Source organism: Schistocerca gregaria, chromosome 1, assembly GCF_023897955.1.
Source record: "Schistocerca gregaria isolate iqSchGreg1 chromosome 1, iqSchGreg1.2, whole genome shotgun sequence".
Taxonomy (NCBI): domain Eukaryota; kingdom Metazoa; phylum Arthropoda; class Insecta; order Orthoptera; family Acrididae; genus Schistocerca; species Schistocerca gregaria.
In genome coordinates, this window is record NC_064920.1 from 981,320,892 (window position 1) to 981,340,063 (window position 19,172).

Here is a 19,172-nt window from a genome sequence, read left to right on the forward strand (position 1 = left end):
TATGTCATACAGTGGAGTTGCATGTTCTCGGGAAAAACCACGACTGTAGCCGCTTGCAGTGCAAACGAAGAAAGCATTTTTTGGCTGATGTTACATCATTCAAGCTGTTGCACCTTCAACTACTGAAAACGCTGCTGCTGCTGTTGCTTCAGGAACTATTTGTTCGTCCGCCCTTTACACAGATAGCCCTCGGAAGTAACTGCACCTACATTAAGGCTATCCATATCGCAGAGGCAAGCCAGTCATCCCACCCTGACAAAGCTATGGTTCGTGGAGGGAACATTATCGATGGATTATGGCCCGTTGTATATCAATGAAGACTCTTAATACTAAGATTACGATAAGCAGTCACGAAACGGAGCAATTCAGGACAGTACTTTTTTCACATAGTCATGCTTTTCCAAGTTAGCCCGTTGGAGACTCTTTATCTGCCGTACGCCGATTGTCATTTATATCCCCAAGGTACAATCTGTGAGCGTCAGTCTAACAGCAGGCGGCTGTACTCAAAGGACAAAGGCTAGCGATAGTCTACCCTGTGGACTCACCATGGAAAGCCCTTCCTACTTTTTTGGGCTACTAATCTGTGTGGCTCTCGTTTCAACAGGCGAGGTATGTTAACAAACACAGCCCACGAGAAATTCTCTCACATATGTCGTATTTTTCCGTCTTATTAAGCGACAAACTTACACATGTTTATGTTTGTACATACGACAACAACTAACAAAGAAACAGCCCTGACACGGGATCATGAGCAACGCATTTTTAGCGTTTGGTAGTCTAGGCATCATCCCGTCAAGTAGTGTAGATATTCGTAAGACTTCTTTTCTTTCCACTAATTTTATGCCGTTCTCCATGCCGCTACATCTTATCCTACTTTTTTCGCCTCTACATATCTGTTGCACTTCTCGTCCTGGTAATTCCCTCCATAGCTATGATGACAATATAATATTGTTGTTGAAAACTGCATCTTTTTGTGCCAGTCAACTGCTTACATATTTTACTTTGACCAGCTTGCCTAAGTTGAAAGAGTGCAGTGATAAGCTCTAAGCCTGCCTCATCTTTCTTCACAGGAATTTGTCTTTAATGTTTTTCCAGTTTTATTATAATTACTGCTTCACGTCTTTTTGCCATTTTTAATCATTAGTTTGAGGAATTCAGACACTTCATTTCTCAACTCATTGTGGAAGGAATTGCTAGTTGGTGTTAAGATTTACGGTATTTACTGTATTCTTCCTTCCATTAATAAGTGGAACGTGAAAAGTGATTCTCCGTTTCACTTACCCTTTATAGAGCCAAAGTGCTTTTGATTAAGAATTTTTTCACAGCACGAAGCTAAGAAAGAGATTTGGCTGTGACATTTTTCCTGCACCCACCTTAACAGATTTCGTGAAATCACAGGGAAATTGAATTTGGAAGGTGGAAAAAAACTGACTTAAGCAACATGAAATGAAGCTGAATTGTTAGACCAAAAATTATTCACATCTACATCTACATCTACATGGTTACTATGCAAATCACTCTTAAGTGTCTGGCAGAGGGTTCATCGAATCATTTTCATACTACTTCTCTACCATTCCACTCTCGAATGGCGCGTGGGAAAAAGGAACACCTAAATCTTTCCGTTCGAGCTCTGGTTCCTCTTATTTCATTATAATGGTCATTTCTCCCTACGTAGGTGGGTATCAACAAAATATTTTCGCATTCGGAAGAGAAAGTTGGTGATTGACATTTCGTAAATAGATCTCGTCGCGAAGAAGACCTTTGTTTCAGTGACTGCCACCCCAACTCGCGTATCATATCAGTGACACTCTCACTCCTATTGCACGACAACACGAAACGAGCTGCCCTCCTTTGCACTTTTCCGATGTCCTCCGTCAATCCTACCTGGTAGGGATCCCACACCGTGCAGCAATATTCTAGTAGAGGACGGACAAGTGTAATGTAGACTGTCTCTTTAGTGGGTTTGTCGCACCTTCTAAGTGTTCCGCCAACAAAACGCAGTCTTTGTTTCGCCTTCACCGCAATATTATCTATGTGGTCTTTTCAATTTGAGTTGCTCTTAATTGTAATTCCTAGGTATTTAGTGGAATTGACAGCCCTTAGATTTGTGCGATTTATCGTATACTCAAAATTTACCGGATTTCTTTTAGTAGCCATGCCGATGACGTCGCACTTTTCTTTGTTTAGTGCCAATTGCCACTTTCCACACCATACAGAAATTGATCGTCTGATGATTCTACTAAACGGTAAATTACAGCGTCATCTGCAAACAATCTAAGGGGGCTGCTCAGATTATCACCTAGATCGTTTATGTAAATGAGGAACAGCAGAGGGCCTATGATGCTACCTTGTGGAACGTCAGATATCACTTCTGTTCTACTCGACGATTTACCGTCCATCACTACGAACTGTGACCTCTCTGAGAGGAAATCGCGAATCCAGTCACACAACTGAGACGATACTCCATACGCACGCAATTTGATTAACAGTCGCTTATGAGGGACGGTATCAAAAGCCTTCTGGAAATATAGGAATATGGAATCGATCTCAGATCCCTTGTCGACAGCACTCATTACTTCATGGGAATAAAGAGCTAGCTGTGTTACACAAGAACGATATTTCCTGAATCCGTGTTGGTTATGTATCAATAAGTCATTTTCTTCAAGATGATTCATAATGTTCGAGTACATATATGCTCCAAAATCCTACTGCAAATTGTGGTCAGTGAAATGGGACTGTAATTCAATGGGTTACTCCTATTTCCTTTCTTGAATATTGGCGTGACCTGTGCTACTTTTCAGTCTTTAGCAACAGACCTTTTATCAAGTGAGCGTTTGTATATGATTGCTAAGAATGGCGCTACTGTGTCTGCATACTTTGAAAGGAACCTGATTGTTATACCATCTGGATCGGAAGACTTGCCTTTCTTAAGTGATTTGAGTTGATTCGCAACACGTAAGATACCCAGTTTTATGTCACTCATGCTAACAGCAGTTCTGGTTTTGAATTCTGGAATATTTACTTCGTTTTTTTCGTGAAGGAATTACGTAAAACTGTATTTAGTAACTCCGCTTTAGTGGAACCATCATCGGTAACATTTCCATCGATATCGCGCAGTGACGGTATTGACTGTTTTTTTGCCACTGATGTACTTTACATACGACCAGAATTTCTTTGAGTTTTCTATCACATTTTGAGACAATGCTTCATTGTGGAAACTATTAAAAGCATCTCAAATTGACGTCCGCACTAAATTTCGATCTTCCGTGAAACTTAGCCAGTCTTGGGGATTCCTGCTTTTTTCGTTGCTTTTGCAAAGTGTTACGACGTGTTTTGTGTACCATGGTGGATCAGGCTCGTCTCTTATTAACTTATGCGGTATGAATCTATCTATTGCTGTCGATACTGTATCTTTGAATTTGAGCCATATCTATCCGGTCTACACTTCCTTAATTCAGTGGGCCATCAAACTCTAGCTACACTACCTGAAACATAATAGTTATCTGCATTCCCACGAATCAACGGGGTGTTTTTGCTATACAAGGCGCTCATTATTTATCGTCGAACGGTAAATAATTACACCACACAATCACTAAATTATGACCAGGTACATACACTACTGGCCATTAAAATTGCTACACCACGAAGATGACGTGCTACAGACGCGAAATGTAACCGACAGGAAGAAGATGCTGTGATATGCTAATGATTAGCTTTTCAAAGCATTCACACAAGGTTGGCGCCGGTGGCGACACGTACAACGTGCTGACGTGAGGAAAGTTTCCAACCGATTTCTCATACACAAACAGCAGTTGACCGGCGTTGCCTGGTGAAACTTTGTTGTGATGCTTCGTGTAAGGAGGAGAAATGCGTACCATCACGTTTCCGACTTTGATAAAGGTCGGAATGTAGCCTATCGCGACTGCGGTTTATCGTAACGCAACATTCCTGCTCGCGTTGGTCGAGATCCAATGACTGTTAGCAGAATATGAAATCGGTGGGTTCAGGAGGGTAATAAGGAACGCCGTGCTGGATCCCAACGGCCTCGTATCACTAGCAGTCGAGATGACAGGCTGCTTATCCTCATGGATGTAACAGATCGCGCAGCCACGTCTCGATCCCTGAGTCAACAGATGGGTACGTTTGCAAGACAACAACCATCTGGACGAACAGTTCGACGACGTTGGCACCAGCATGGACTATCAGCTCGGAGACCATGGCTGCGGTTACCTTTGACGCTGCATCACAGACATGAGCGCCTGCGATAGCGTACTCAACGACGAACCTCGGTGCACGAATGGTAAAACGTCATTTTTTCGGATCAAACCAGGTTCTGTTTACAGCATCATGATGGTCGCACTCGTGTTTGGCGACATGGCACATTTGAAGCGTGTATTCGTCATCGCCAAACTGGCGTATCTCCCGGCGTGATGGTATGGGGTGCCATTGGTTACACGTCTCAGTCACCTCTTGTTCGCATTGACGGCTCTTTGAACAGTGGCCATTACGTTTCAGATGTGTTATGACCCGTGGCTCTACCCTTCATTCGATCCCTGCGAAACCCTACATTTCAGCAGGATAATGCACGACTGCATGTTGCAGGTCCTGTACGGACCTTTCTGAATACAGAAAATGTTCGACTGCTGCCCTGGCCAGCAGATTCTCCAGATCTCTCACCAATTGAAAACGTCTGGTTAATGGTGGCCGAGCTACTGGCTCGTCACAATATGCCAGTCACTACTCTTGATGAACTGTGGTATCGTGTTGAAGCTGCATGGGCAGCTGTACCTGTACACGCCATCCCAGCTCTGTTTGACTCAATGCCCAGGCGTATCAAGGCCGCTATTACGGCCAGAGGTGGTTGTTCTGAGTACTGATTTCTCAGGATCTGTGCACCCAAATTGCGTGAAAATGTAATCACATGTCAGTTCTAGTATAATATATTTGTCCAATGAATACCCGTTTATCATCTGCATTTCTTCTTGGAGTAGACATTTTAATGGCCAGTTACTTTAATGAGACTCCTGACAAAATGCTGAATAATCGCCTTCTGCACCGCAGAACGCTGTGGGACTTGCTGGCGGAGAGTCAGTGAGGTTCTGGTGGGTACCGACAGCGATGTGGACCTGTGCCGGCTCCGGTGACATGGGCAGCTGCACTGGGTATCTCGGCTGAGGATCTATGGCGCGAAGAGCCAGATCGAGCCAGTCCCACAGATTCTCGATTGGGTTTATATCCGGGGAGTTTGGTAATCAGGGGAGTACAGTAAACTCGTCCTAGTTCTATTCGAATCACGGACGTACACTGCGAGACGTATGATGCGTTGCATTGTCCTGTTGGTAGACGCCACCGTGCAGAGGAAAAAGAGACTGCTTGTAGGTATGAGCGAGGTCTCCGAGGATAGAGGGACACTTGTGTTGATCCACTGGGCTTTCCAGAATGACGAAATCACTAAAATATTCTTCAGACCATAATGCTCCCTCCTCCGGGCTGGACCCTTCCAGGGTGTGCTTTCAGAAGTTTCACGCCTTACACTACAAGGCACACGTGTACGATTCATCCGAAAAGGACATCTGTCGCCCTCAGTGGACGTCCATTTCCGGTACTGGTACGTGCAAATTCCAGCCTCCGTCGCCGGTGAACAGCAGTCAGCATGGGTGCATTAAGCAGGCGCCTACTGTGTAGCACACACGCAGCATCGTTCTCTGAACGAACGTTGGCTACACATTGGTTCATTTGGACGGTCAGTTGCTCAACAACTGCAAGTCTTTTATGAATGTGTGGTGTCTGTTCTTTCCCACATGTCCGAAAGAACAGACACCACTCATTCATATAAAGTGATACGCCTAGCTGGGGAATGAATCCACTACCCTCAGTGCAGATGCACAAACACGTCCGACCTCCGGAGGGAATCTCGGAAGAGCGAATATGGAGGAAATGGACAGTGGCTGCTGATAAGTGGCGCACAATGGGAGTGTGGATCGGCGCAGTGGTTACCGCACCTGCCTAGAAAGCAGGAGATTGTGGGTTCGAATCCCGGTCCGATACACATCTTCACTCGTCGCCGCAGATACGGCCTAATGTCCCAGTGCAGCTGACAGCAGTTATCTCTCCCCTTCCCTTTCCTTTCTTCCCCTCTCCACCTTCAATTGACATATAGTTTCATGTCTATTCGCCCTCACACATCAGCCGTCGTTCACCCCAGTCATCTATGGCCCATGGTGCGGTACAGTTGCCTCGGCGCGGATTTGGGTAGCGTCATTTTGCTACGCACAGTATACTTTGATCACTGCGGCACGCGAAAAGTTAAGTCACGGCTGTTTCCGGAAATGCCTCCGTACTTGGTCCGAAAGCCATTGTTCATAACCTTTTGGACGTCAGATAAATTGCACCGTTTCCGCATTACGACATCTACAGTACCATTTTCCGCATCTGCTTCTCCACATAGTCGGTGCTCCGACTTAGACACTTGGCGTAGCATGGTTACAACTTTCCAATGTCCTCGCCATAGGAAGCAGTCGCCTGTGATTTTCCTCGCTTACCTACGCTGGTCTGGAGCACGGTGTCTGTGCGTAAATGCTGTCCTCGTGTGAGCTGCCCATGTGAGTGAAGAGATGAAAATCAGAGGGATACAAGTCCAGGTTGTTTGGCGGGTTAGCAAAAACTCCTCACCGGAAACGTTGCAGGAGCATCTTTGCAGCACCTGCAGTTTGCAGACTTGTCGTGAAGAGGTAAACGTATGACACTTGTTATGCAGACTGCAGGAAATCAGGCGAAACCCTTCGGAGGACTTTACACTTGGCAGGAGACGATAGCCATCTTTACGTACTCACTGTGGGCTCAGAACTGAAATACGCGACGTGACGCGATAGGCAAGCTTAATAGAGGCATCGCGCAGCGCAAATGCGCAAGGCTTCACAGAATTTTCACTGTGGTTTTAATTTCGTGACCGATCGGACGGTGAAAGAAATAGCACTCGTAGGAAATGTGTGACGTTAATGCTTTTTTTTGTAAACCACTGAACAGCAGACGTATGCAAAATACTTTGTGTACTTAATACTTAAGTAATGAAACTGGCTCAGTCGTTTAGTCACCAAGTAAAACGTATTCATTATAGCTGAGCAAACGGACAACAGATAATAACAGCCCTTGATGTTGTTTCTCAGGCGAGAGATGTGTTTGCCAAGGTGGAACAAGGTCTCCTGAGAGGTGTTCGTACCACTAGCATCCTTGGAACAGAGTACAACAGGTTCTTCGGGGTGCCTTACGCTGCGCCACCGGTGGGAGACCTCCGCTTTCGGGTGAGTACTGTAAAAGTAATTTAACTGTTTAGTCTTATGTTTTTGAAAATATTAGGAAAACTGAACGATTAATGAATGCATAATCTGTGACACACGTAGTTCTGAAATACGGCTGAAACTTGTATGTCTATATTTTGTCAATCAGTGACATATAATAATTAAATAAGTCTGCGAGAATAATTGCTCCAGATAATGCGATGATAGTTCTGATCGCTTTTTAATGGTATAAACTTTATTATTTTTTGCGCTTTCATCATCAAGCCATCTTCGGAACCATATTACGAGGACATCATTGCACAGCCAGTGTACATGTCTCAGTTGCCAAAACGCATAAAATTCTAAATTTTATACATTACAAAAGCAACCAGGACAGATTGTTACATATGCAGTATGTTTTATTTATTTACGCGCAGAATGGATGGAAACGTGAAAGAAGTGCCTTAGTTCAATGTTTAAGCTAATATACGGCTTATATTCGCGCTCAGAGGAGCTGTATTAAGCCACAGAGAGAGTTTGTTGACTTATAGAAGATTACGTCATCTCAGCATACAGAGACCAATCGATTGAAGAAGGGATTTGCTTTAAAAGCCAGGACAGCACGTCGCCCGAAGTTTCGTGAAACATGGTGCAGCGCAGTATCTTCACGACGACTCCAGAACGATAGCTCAGGATAACCATTAGTTCGTTTATTCTATAGTCGTCTTGCGAACTTTTTCTTACTTTCATGTTAGATACACACATAGTAAAAAGTCTTGCATCACCTACGTTCTCAGAGTTTCGGAACCTGTATAGAATAGAGATCAAAATGGCTCTTAGCACTATGGGATTTAACATCTGAGGTCATCAGTCCCCTAGGACTTAGAACTACTTATACCTAACTAACCTAAGGACATCATACACATCCGTGCCCGAGGCACCGTAGCTGTAGGGCGCTTCCAGACTGAAGCGCCTAGAACCGCTCGGCCACAACGGCCGGCAATAGAGATAAACATAAGCATCATTTCCGCCCTTTTTATTGCCCATGAAAACAACACATTGAATGTTGTATCACCATACAACGAGACCTTCAGAGGTGATGGTCCAGATTGCTGTACACACCAGTACATCTAATACCCAGTGTCACTTCCTCTTGCATTGATGCATGCCTATATTCGTCGTGTCACACTGCCCACAAGTTCATGAAGGCACTGTTGGTCCAGATTGTCCCACTCCTCAACGGCGTAACTGGAAATTGCAAATTTGTGGTAAGGTCTTATGGTACCAAACTGCAGGGGTCACCGATCGGTCCGTAAGCTTACGCACTACTTAATATAACTTAAAGTAACTTACGCTAAGGGCAATACACACACCCATGCCTGAAGGAGGACTCGAACCTCAGACGGGGGTAGCCACACGGACCGTGACAAGGCGCCCTAGACCACGCGGCTACACTGCGCGGCCCTCGACGGCGATTCGGCGTAGATCCCTCAGAGTGGTTGGTGGGTACGTCGTCCATAAACAGCCCTTTTCAATCTATCACAGGCGTGTCCGATAGGGTTCATGTCAGGAGAACATGCTCGCCACTCTAGTCGAGCGATGTCGTTATCCTGAAGGAAATCATTTACAAGATGTGCACGATGGGGGCAAGAATTGTCATCCATGAAGACGTCGTCAATATGCTGCCGATATGGTTGCACTGTCGGTTGGAGGATGGCATTCACGTATCATACAGCCGTTACGGTTCCTTCCCTGGCCAGCGGCGTACGTCCGCCCCACATAATGCCACCCCAAAACAACATTGATCCTTCACCTTGATGCACTCGCAGGACGGTGTGTCTAAGGTGTTCAACCTGACCGGGTTGCATCCAGACACGTCTCCGACGATTGTCTGGTTGAAGGCATATGCGACACTCATCGGTGAAGAGAACATGATGCCAATCCTGAGCGGTCCATTTGGCATGTTGTTGGCCCATCCATACCGCTGTGCATGGTGTCGTGGTTGCATAGATGGAGCTCGCTATGGACGTCTGGAGTGAAGTTGCGTATCATGCAGCCTATTGCGCACAGTTTGAGTCGTAACAAACACGACGTTCTGTGGCTGCACGAAAAGCATTATTCAACATGGTGGCGTTGCTGTCAGGGTTTCTCCGAGCCATAATCCATTGGTAGTGGTCATCTACTAAAGTAGTAGCCCTTGGGCGGCCTGAGCGAGGCATGTCATTAACAGTTCCTCTCTCTCTGTATCTCCTCCATGTCCTAGCAACATCGTTTTGGTTCACTCCGAGACGCCTGGACCCATCCCTTGTTGAGAGCTCTTCCTGGCACAAAGTAACAATGGGGACGCGGTCAAATTGCGGTATTCACCGTCTAGGCATGGTTGAACTACAGACAACAAGAGCCGTATACCTCCATTCTGGTGGAATGACTGGAACTTATCGGTTGTCGGACACCCTCCGTCTAATAGGTGCTGCTCATGCATGGTTGTTTACATCTTTGAGCGGGTTTAGTGACATCCCTGAACAGTCAAAAGCACTGTGTCTGTGATACAATATCCACAGTGAACGTCTATATTCAGGAGTTCTCGGAACCGGGTTGATGCAAAACTTGTTTTGATGTGTGTATAAAAAACAGTGTCGTCCAGTAAATATGTACTAATCAGCAAATCTCCAGTTCGAATTTCATCACGATCTGTATCATAAAAGGATACTTAACGCCACAGAAACCTTGCTGGAAGAGTAAGTAGAGACCAGCTTCAGATAGATGAATATTTGTTAGGATTCAGCAGATTTCGTCACATCTCCAGTCACAGCGTTTAACATCACAGAGATATTCGATCCTAAACTTTAACCAGCCACAGCCGTTACGACGCCTTCCATGGCCAGCGGCGTACGTCAGCCCCATATAATGCCACCCCAAAACAGCAGGGAACCTCCACATTGCTGCACTCGCTGGACAGTGTGTCTAAGGCGTTCAGCTTGACTGGGTAGTTCCAGACACGAAAGGTTTCGAAATTATATTATTGTTATACATTATTTCATAAGATTAAAAATTCGGTGTTGCTTTATTTATATTTTCTACGCCATTTATTTTTGGTCGTTTAAGACTTTAGTAACGTGTAGAAAAGTTATTTTCGTTGCAAAAATGTTTTACGTGGATCGTAAATGATTATATACTCGAACTTCGCCTTCGCCTCACCTAATATATCAAAAGATCTGTCACCTTATTCCTTGCTGAAACCTGCTGCTCGCTGCAAACTCGTCGAATCAGTTGTGTTCGACATTAAGTCTTCACGTTTTCACAACACTCCTCTTGCATTAACAAGTTAAGTGCTCCTGTTGTCTGGCTGTAACAGACAGATCGCACACGCGAGGGCTGTGGTTGGAGATTCGCAAGCCTGTCACACCTCACACAAAGTTTCTGTAGACGTCTTCTACGTGGTATCTTCTCAAGATATCTTTCTCGAAGCAGATGACAGCACAGGATTGTGGCCACGGAGTAGCTGTAGTGCTGTTAGATGAAAACAGTTGGAAAGTGAGGATTTAATCTGCGCCAAAGAAAACATCATGCATTTTATTGGATCCCATGTTTTATTATGCTCTGTAAATCTTGCCACAGAACAGCGTTCAAACAAAATTATTTCTGCTCTCTTTGATTACAATCACACGTATCACCAGGCTTATTTTGAGCGGCTGGAATTAGCGTCGTAGTCCCATTCGCATTCGATCAGGACACAATTAATAATGGGATTTTCAGTAACAAATGGCCACTGCCATCACAATCGTGGTCGATTACTTCGTGAGTCACCGGATATCCTCTTTAATAAACAATTAATTTACTTTACAATTGTTAATTTCTACACCGTGACTAGCCATACACGACCCATCACCGTGGCCATCTCCATTAGATTGTGATTACTATCAGTGAAACTGGAGTTCTTTAGCGATGCAAGGTAGCTTCTGGCACGAGTGTTTTAGCCAATCACGGCAAAGGAAATTTCTTGCTACTATATATGGTGAAGCTCTGCTTACCCAATAGCGAACGAGAACGGTGGTACCAGGTGGATGACACCGTGATACGTCAGCGAAACGCCACAAGAAAACGAACCACCACAGCTGTATAATCAACGAAATTTATTTCAAATGTTTAGTTTCCGCGCAACACTTACGCCATCTGCAGGTCCACTGTAAACCAAAAGAGTACTTTCATTTGGCCCATGTTTACGCTCCTGGTGCATGCAATCCACAACAATTAGCATTATATGGGTTATGCGATACAAGGGTCAAGGAATGAAACCTCTCTTTTGATTATAATGAACACGAAGATGGCGTAAGTATTCCGCTGAAACTAGTTGTTCGAAATAAATTTCTTTGGTGATACGGCTGTGGAGATTCGTTTTCTTCACTTATTGCACCATATTCCGAATATTACGTACCCATTCTAAAGTAAGTGTGACATCTTTCCATAAAATCATAGTGAAAGTTTTTACCTGATTTTTCACTTGCTTAACCGAGGCCTTATTTTCAGTTGCTCTGCAAATTTTTACACTAGATTTAGAAAAGCCGGCTACCTAAATTTTTAACACGATAAGACAATATTGTTTTCTTCAGGTTTCGTGGACACATGATGGTTCTATATTAAAACATCTTTGAACTGAGTATTGGTTCTCGTTTCAAGAAATCGTAAATCAGGCTGTTCCTACGACTTCTTTCAAATTAATTCATCCCATAAGGCCCCCGGAGTGGACAACATTCCATTGGAACTACTGACCGCCTTGGGAGAGCCAGTCTTGACAAAACTCTACCATCTGGTGAGCAAGATGTATGAAACAGGCGAAATACCCTCAGACTTCAAGAAGAATATAATAATTTCAATCCCAAAGAAAGCAGGTGTTGACAGATGTGAAAATTACCGAACTATCAGTTTAATAAGCCACAGCTGTAAAATACTAACACGAGTTCTTTACAGACGAATGGAAAAACTAGTAGAAGCCGACCTCGGGGAAGATCAGTTTGGATTCCGTAGAAACACTGGAACACGTGAAGAAATACTGACCTTACGACTTATCTTAGAAGAAAGATTAAGGAAAGGGAGACCTACGTTTCTAGCATTTGTAGACTTAGAGAAACTTTTGACAATGTTGACTGGAATACTCTCTTTCAAATTCTAAATGTGGCAGGGGTAAAATACCGGGAGCGAAAGGCTATTTACAATTTGTACAGAGGCCAGATGGCAGTTATAAGAGTCGAGGGGCATGAAAGGGAAGCAGCGGTTGGGAAGGGAGTGAAACTGGGTTGTAGCCTCTCCCCTACGTCATTCAATCTGTATATTGAGCAAGCAGTAAAGGAAACAAAAGACAAGTTCGGAGTAGGTATAAAAATCCACGGAGAAGAAATAAAAACTTTGAGGTTCGCCGATGACATTGTAATTCTGTCAGAGACAGCAAGGGACTTGGAAGAGCAGCTGAATGGAATGGATAGTGTCTTGAGAGGAGTATATAAGATGAACATCAACAAAAGCAAAACAAGGATAATGGAATGTAGTCGAATTAAGTCGGTTGATGCTGAGGGAATTAGATTAGGAAATGAGACACTTAAAGTAGTAAAGGAGTTTTGCTATTTGGGGAGCAAAATAACTGATGATGGTCGAAGTAGAGAGGATATAAAATGTAGACTGGCAATGGCAAGGAAAGCGTTTCTGAAGAAGAGAAATTTGTTAACATCGAGTATAGATTTAAGTGTCAGGAAGTCTTTTCTGAAAGTATTTGTATGGAGTGTAGCCATGTATGGAAGTGAAACATGGACGATAAATAGTTTAGACAAGAAGAGAACAGAAGCTTTCAAAATGTGGTGCTACAGAAGAATGCTGAAAATTAGATGGGTAGATCACATAACTAATGAGGAAGTATTGAATAGGATTGGGGAGGAGTTTGTGGCACAACTTGATCAGAAGAAGGGATCGGTTGGTAGGACATGTTCTGAGCCATCAAGGGATCACCAATTTAGTATTGGAGGGCAGCGTGGAGGGTAAAAATCGTAGAGGGAGACCAAGAGATGAATACACTAAGCAGATTCAGAAGGATGTAGGTTGCAGTAGGTACTGGGAGATGAAGAAGCTTGCACAGGATAGAGTAGCATGGAGAGCTGCATCAAACCAGTCTCGGGACTGAAGACCACAACAACAACAACATGTCCTTCTTTCTCCCCCTCTACTTGGTAAGGAAGAAGCGTAAAAATTTAAGTTTTTTTACTCTCTGCTTTGTCTGGTACAACACGAAAGTATTCGATGAAAGCAGAGATAACCGATTGTAGTTTAACATTCAAAGTGTTATATGGGCTAGAGCAGGGCCAGCCACAGCGCGCCGAATTTCATGAACGCCGGGTGTGCTGGCTGCATGCCGACCATGGCTCGGCCTGTGTGTATGCTTTGCTCGTTCCTTCCTGCAAGTAGCCTACTTGATACAGCGTGGCATCTCATATACTACTGCGGTGTAGACACTTTTTGGTCTGCACAACTCTCTTCAGATCGGCAGAATCGTAGTGTGGGCGGTGTTTAACCTTCGCTTTTTGTCTGTGGTATGAAGGTCACTCACAGATTCAGAGGCTGTGTCAACAAAAACAGGCAGTCTAGCGATTTATCGTCACAAGACTTTAGAAATGATGGGGAATAACAGAACATATATTCCTCAACATATATTATGTAGTTGCCTAAGTGACGGTCTTGAAGATATGCTACGAAACATTATTACAATATTGTGCAGAAAGAATTTAAAGATTTAGTTGACAGTAAAAGCCCAAAAAATTACAACGAGCGGCAGTCGGGATTAATTGTTCTAAACATCAACAAGTGCTTTGTGCTGAGGTTACAGGCATGCAATTCGCGAAGAAATGGAGACCTTATATATTACTGCAATGGACGGTGGTTAAGTCAAAGGGCATGCCTGAAACGATTTTTTGATTTAGAACTCACTATTGTTAAATCTATGAAGGAAAAAGGAGTAGAAGTACGAAACATAGAACACCCGGAATGGATTCTAGACCTAGCATTTTTAGTGGACTTGACCATTTTAAGTGGTCTTTAAAGAATTGCAAGAATAATTCTCTAAACACTTTGGGGCACTGCCTTACATCTGTTTTCTGACTATTTGCCGTTTCATTTGAAAGCGCCCCTGTGCATGGAACAGACTGATCTGCAAAGTAATTCCCATTTTCATGACAAATCCTATTACTTTGAAACTGTCCAGAACGCCTACATTGCTTTCCTCAGGCAGAGTTTTCACGTCTCCATAATCAGGAAGCAAAAGTAATATATACTACTGGCCATTAAAATTGCTACATCAAGAACAAATGTAGATGATAAACGGGTATTCATTGGACAAATATATTATACCAGAACTGACATGTGATTACGTTTTCGCGCAATTTATGTGCATAAATCCTGAGAAATCAGTACCCAGAACAATCACCTCTGGCCGTAATAACAGCCTTGATACGCCTGGGCATTGAGTCACACAGAGCTCTGATAGCGTGTACAGGTACAGTTGTCCATGCAGCTTCAACACGATACCACAGTTCATCAAGAGTAGTGACTGGCGTATTGTGACGAGCCAGTTGCTCGGCCACCATTGACCACACGTTTTCAATTGGAGAGAGATGTGGAGAATGTGCTGGCCAGGGCAGCAGCTGAACATTTTCTGTATCCAGAAAGGCCCGTACAGGGCCTGCAACACGCGGTCGTGCATTACCCTGCTGAAATGTGGGGTTTCGCAGGGATCGAATGAAGGGTAGAGCCACGAGTCGTAACACATCTGAAATGTAACGTCCACAGTTCAAAGTGCCGTCAATGCGAACAAGAGGTGACCGAGACGTGTAACCAATAGCACCCCAAACCATCACGCCGGGTGACACGCCAGTATGGCGATAACGAATACACGCTTCCAATGTGCGCTCACCACGATGTCGCCAAACACGGATGCGACCATCATGATGCTGTAAACAGAACCTGGATTCATCCGAAAAAACGACGTTTTGCCATTCGTGCACCCAGATTCGTCTTTGACTATACAATCGCAGGCGCTCATGTCTGTGATGCAGCGTCAAGGGTAACCGCAGCCATGGTCTCCGAGCTGATAGTCCATGCTGCTGCAAACGTCGTCGAACTGTTCGTGCAGATGGTTGTTGTCTTGCAAACGTCGCCGTCTGTTGACTCAGGGAATGAGACGTGGCTGCACGATCCGTTACAGCCATGCGGATGCGATGCCTGTCATCTCGACTACTGGTGATACGATCTCGTTGGGATCCAGCACGGCGTTCCGTATTACCCTCCTGAACCCACCGATTCCATATTCTGCTAACAGACATTGGATCTTGACCAACGCGAGCAGCAATGCCGCGATACGATAACCGCAATCCAAACTTTATCAAAATAGGAAACTTGATGGTATGCATTTCTCCTCCTTACACGAGGCATCACAACAACAATATAATATGCCTACCGATATATCTGTGTGAAGCGTGGATTGCGTGGCAACCCGAGTGCGAGAGTCTGCGAAATTGCGTCTGTCCGTATAAGGACAGTTGGTACCAGAGAAAAAGTATATTACGCCTTTAGCACTCCAAGAATAATTAAATAATACTGAAATTTTGTTTTGTTTGTCATTTATGTTGTTTACAAACGGGGAATATATGACTGCACTGCCCTTTAAATGCGACGCGTTTGCAGTCGCCCTGTCCCCCTTTCTCTTCTTTACGCCCAGACTGTGTGGCGTGGTGATTGGGGAAGTGTGCAGTGAGCCCGGGCATTATTGCACGCGTGCCAGGCTGTGTGTGGCTCCTGAGCGGAATTCTTGGTCGACCCTGGACTACACTGTGCCTTAGTCTGCAACATAAAGAATATGAATTGCACCTAAAGACACAATAAAAATGTAATATTTCATACTTGTGAACATAAAACAACTCTGCAAATTTAAGTTAAAAATGTAATATTACATACTTGTGAACAGAAAAGGACACTGCAAATTTAAGTTAATGCACCAAAAAATTCACTAGGAATAGATAACATATTGTCACTCCGAAATGCATTGTTGTTTTGATTCAAAATCGCGTGAGGTCTGGTGCCTCCACAGGTCACACAGCAGTGGCGCAACAGGTGCTGTCATTAGCGCTAGAGCCTGGAAACGGCTTTTGTCCAATACAGTCCGGTGTCCGATACTGTCTTACCCTCCCCAGCCACCACCCCAGTCAAAACGGCTATACTCACCACCAACGCACTGCATCTCGTAGCTCTGGACGCAACCGCTATGAGTCATAATTACATCTGTGAATTATATTGTGGATTACGAGTTTACACCCTCAGGGACGGCAGCTGCGACTTGATCGAAACTTCGGATGTTTTTATTATTTTAGAATATTGGTATTTTATGAGAAAACTCTGAAGTACACTTCAAAAAAAAAAAATGATGAGGCTGACATCACACCTATAAGTTACGAATGTACTTCAAAATTCTGCAACCTTTCTTCAGAGAAGTAATGGCTAGCGAAAAAACTTAGGGATGTTTCAGTGAGACAACACAAGAGCACATACCACCAAAGCGTCTTTGACACTGAAGACTTTTCATTTAGTATCTGGTACCGTATGTAGATCGATTTGATTTACAAACTGGGTTTTTATTGAAACTTCCTGGCAAATTAAAACTGTGTGCCCCACCGAGACTCGAACTCGGGACCTTTGCCTTTCGCGAGCAAGTGCTCTACCATCTGAGCTACCGAAGCACGACTCACGGCACCTACTCACAGCTTTACTTCTGCCAGTATCCGTCTCCTACCTTCCAAACTTTACAGAAGCTCTCCTTTGCCAGGAAGTTTCATATCAGCGCAAACTCTGCTGCAGAGTGAAAATCTCATTCTGGAAACATCCCCCAGGCTGTGGCTAAGCCATGTCTCCGCAATATCCTTTCTTTCGGGAGTGCTAGTTCTGCAAGGTTCGCAGGAGAGCTTCCGTAAAGTTTGGAAGGTAGGAGACGGATACTGGCAGAAGTAAAGCTGTGTGTACCGGCCGTGAGTCGTGCTTCGGTAGCTCAGATGGTAGAGCACTTGCCCGCGAAAGGCAAAGGTCCCAAGTTCGAGTCTCGGTCGGGCACACAGTTTTAATTTGCCAGGAAGTTTCATATCAGCGCACACTCCGCTGCAGAGTGAAAATCTCATTCTGGGTTTTTATTACCTATCCTTTTTGTAGAGTAACAATCTGTACAGAATGCGGCTGGTTTGGTTTTGTTTTGCTTTTGGGCGCAAAAAACAACTGGGGTCATACGCGCCCAAGTCAAAACTATAGAACACGAAGACAGGGAGGAGTTAGAAAACGACTATACATCAGTCCCAATGGAAATAATAGAAGACAGCTAAAAACAAGACATGGAAAAAGGGCTAAAAAAAAAGGACACTATACAGGAACGAAGGTCCAAAACTATAAATTAAATGGCCTTCGCCATATTACTTTGGCGTATAAAAAGTAAAACGCGGTCCACAGCCCGAGCGTCATTTGCTAAAACGGCCGATAACTCAGACGGCAAACCTAACTGGGAACGTAAACGGTTAAAATATGGGCTGTCCGTCAGCAAGTGGCGGACAGTTAAAACTTGGGCGCAATGTGCGCAAAGTGGCAGGGTAACGCCACTTATCAAATGGCGATGGCTAAAAAGACAATGCCCAATCCGCAGCCTACTTAACATGACATCCTCCCGGCAGGAGGACAGAGAGGAGATCGTCCAAGTCACTGGGAGAGGCTTCATAAGTCGAAGCTTATTCTTGTGAAGCGAGGACCATAGGCGATGCGACTTAACATTTGAGGTCATTATTCCCTTAGAACTTAGAACTACTTAAACCTAACTAACCTAAGGACATCACACACATCCATGCTCTAGGCAGGATTCGAACCTGCGATCGTAGCGGTCACGCGGTTCCAGATTGAAGCGCCTAGAACCGCATGGCCACACCGGCCGGCGGCGATGCCAAAGGGACACCACCTCCTGACAGTTGGCAACACAGAGATCGTAAGAGGGAATATAGGAACACTCGGAGTGAGGTACGAGGACTGCAGGCTTGGCAGCATTGTCAGCAGCCTCGTTTCCTCGCAGATCGGCATGACCAGAAACCTACAGAAAAATCACACTGGCTCCACCAAGAGTAGTCAAGTGACAGTTTTCCTGGACCCGCTGCACTAAGGGATGGGCGGTTTACAGCGCACATGGACTTTGAAGGGCGCTGAGTGAGTCTGAGCAGGGAACATAATCGAAAAGGCTGTGTCGCCGGATGTACTCCGTGTCCTGATACAAGGCGAAGATCTCGGCTGTAAATACTGAGGAGTATGCCGGAAGCCGATATCGAAAGACACAAGTGCCACTGACCGAGGTTCCACCACGAAGTTCCGTGCGAAGGTCGTGAAACTGAAGGCGATACACCAAGGCTGGAGTAGTGTCCTTAGGAAAAGAAAAGGTTAACATTGCCCCCTTCACAAAGCCACGGTGGTGAAGGGTTCACACACACCGGGAAAGTTGCAGGTAGTGTGAAGTTAAGCCGCCGTACCAAGTGCTGAAAATGAACTCCAGGAGGTAACACCGAAGAGGAACGCACCCCATACTGGCGATCAAAGGAATCATTAAAGAAGGAGGCATTGGATGGGTGGCCACGCGTGGCAGACAAACAGCATACATACCTGCTGAGAAGAAAGTCACAGCGGTAGGACAGTGGTAGTTCGGCAGCTTCAGCACATAGACTCTTAGCCGGTCTCGTGTAAAAGGCACCCATGGTGGATAGTGTTGAGACGCCGCAAGAGGGATGTGCGTGCAGATGCATAAACAAAATGGTTCAAATGGCTCTGAGCACCATGGGACTTAACTTC

The 19,172-nt window shown here is 44.7% G+C and overlaps 1 protein-coding gene across 1 annotated transcript in view; it reads left to right on the plus strand.

Annotated features, from left to right (window-relative positions):
• The first annotated feature begins 482 nt into the window (after window positions 1-482).
• Window positions 483-19,172, plus strand: part of LOC126311221 (esterase B1-like) — a 100,822-nt gene continuing 82,132 nt past the window's right edge. The window contains exons 1-2 of the mRNA XM_049992215.1: window positions 483-609; window positions 7,167-7,301. Coding sequence (XP_049848172.1) covers window positions 547-609; window positions 7,167-7,301 — 198 coding nt within the window. The 5' untranslated portion in view covers window positions 483-546. The remainder of the gene's footprint in view (window positions 610-7,166; window positions 7,302-19,172) is intronic.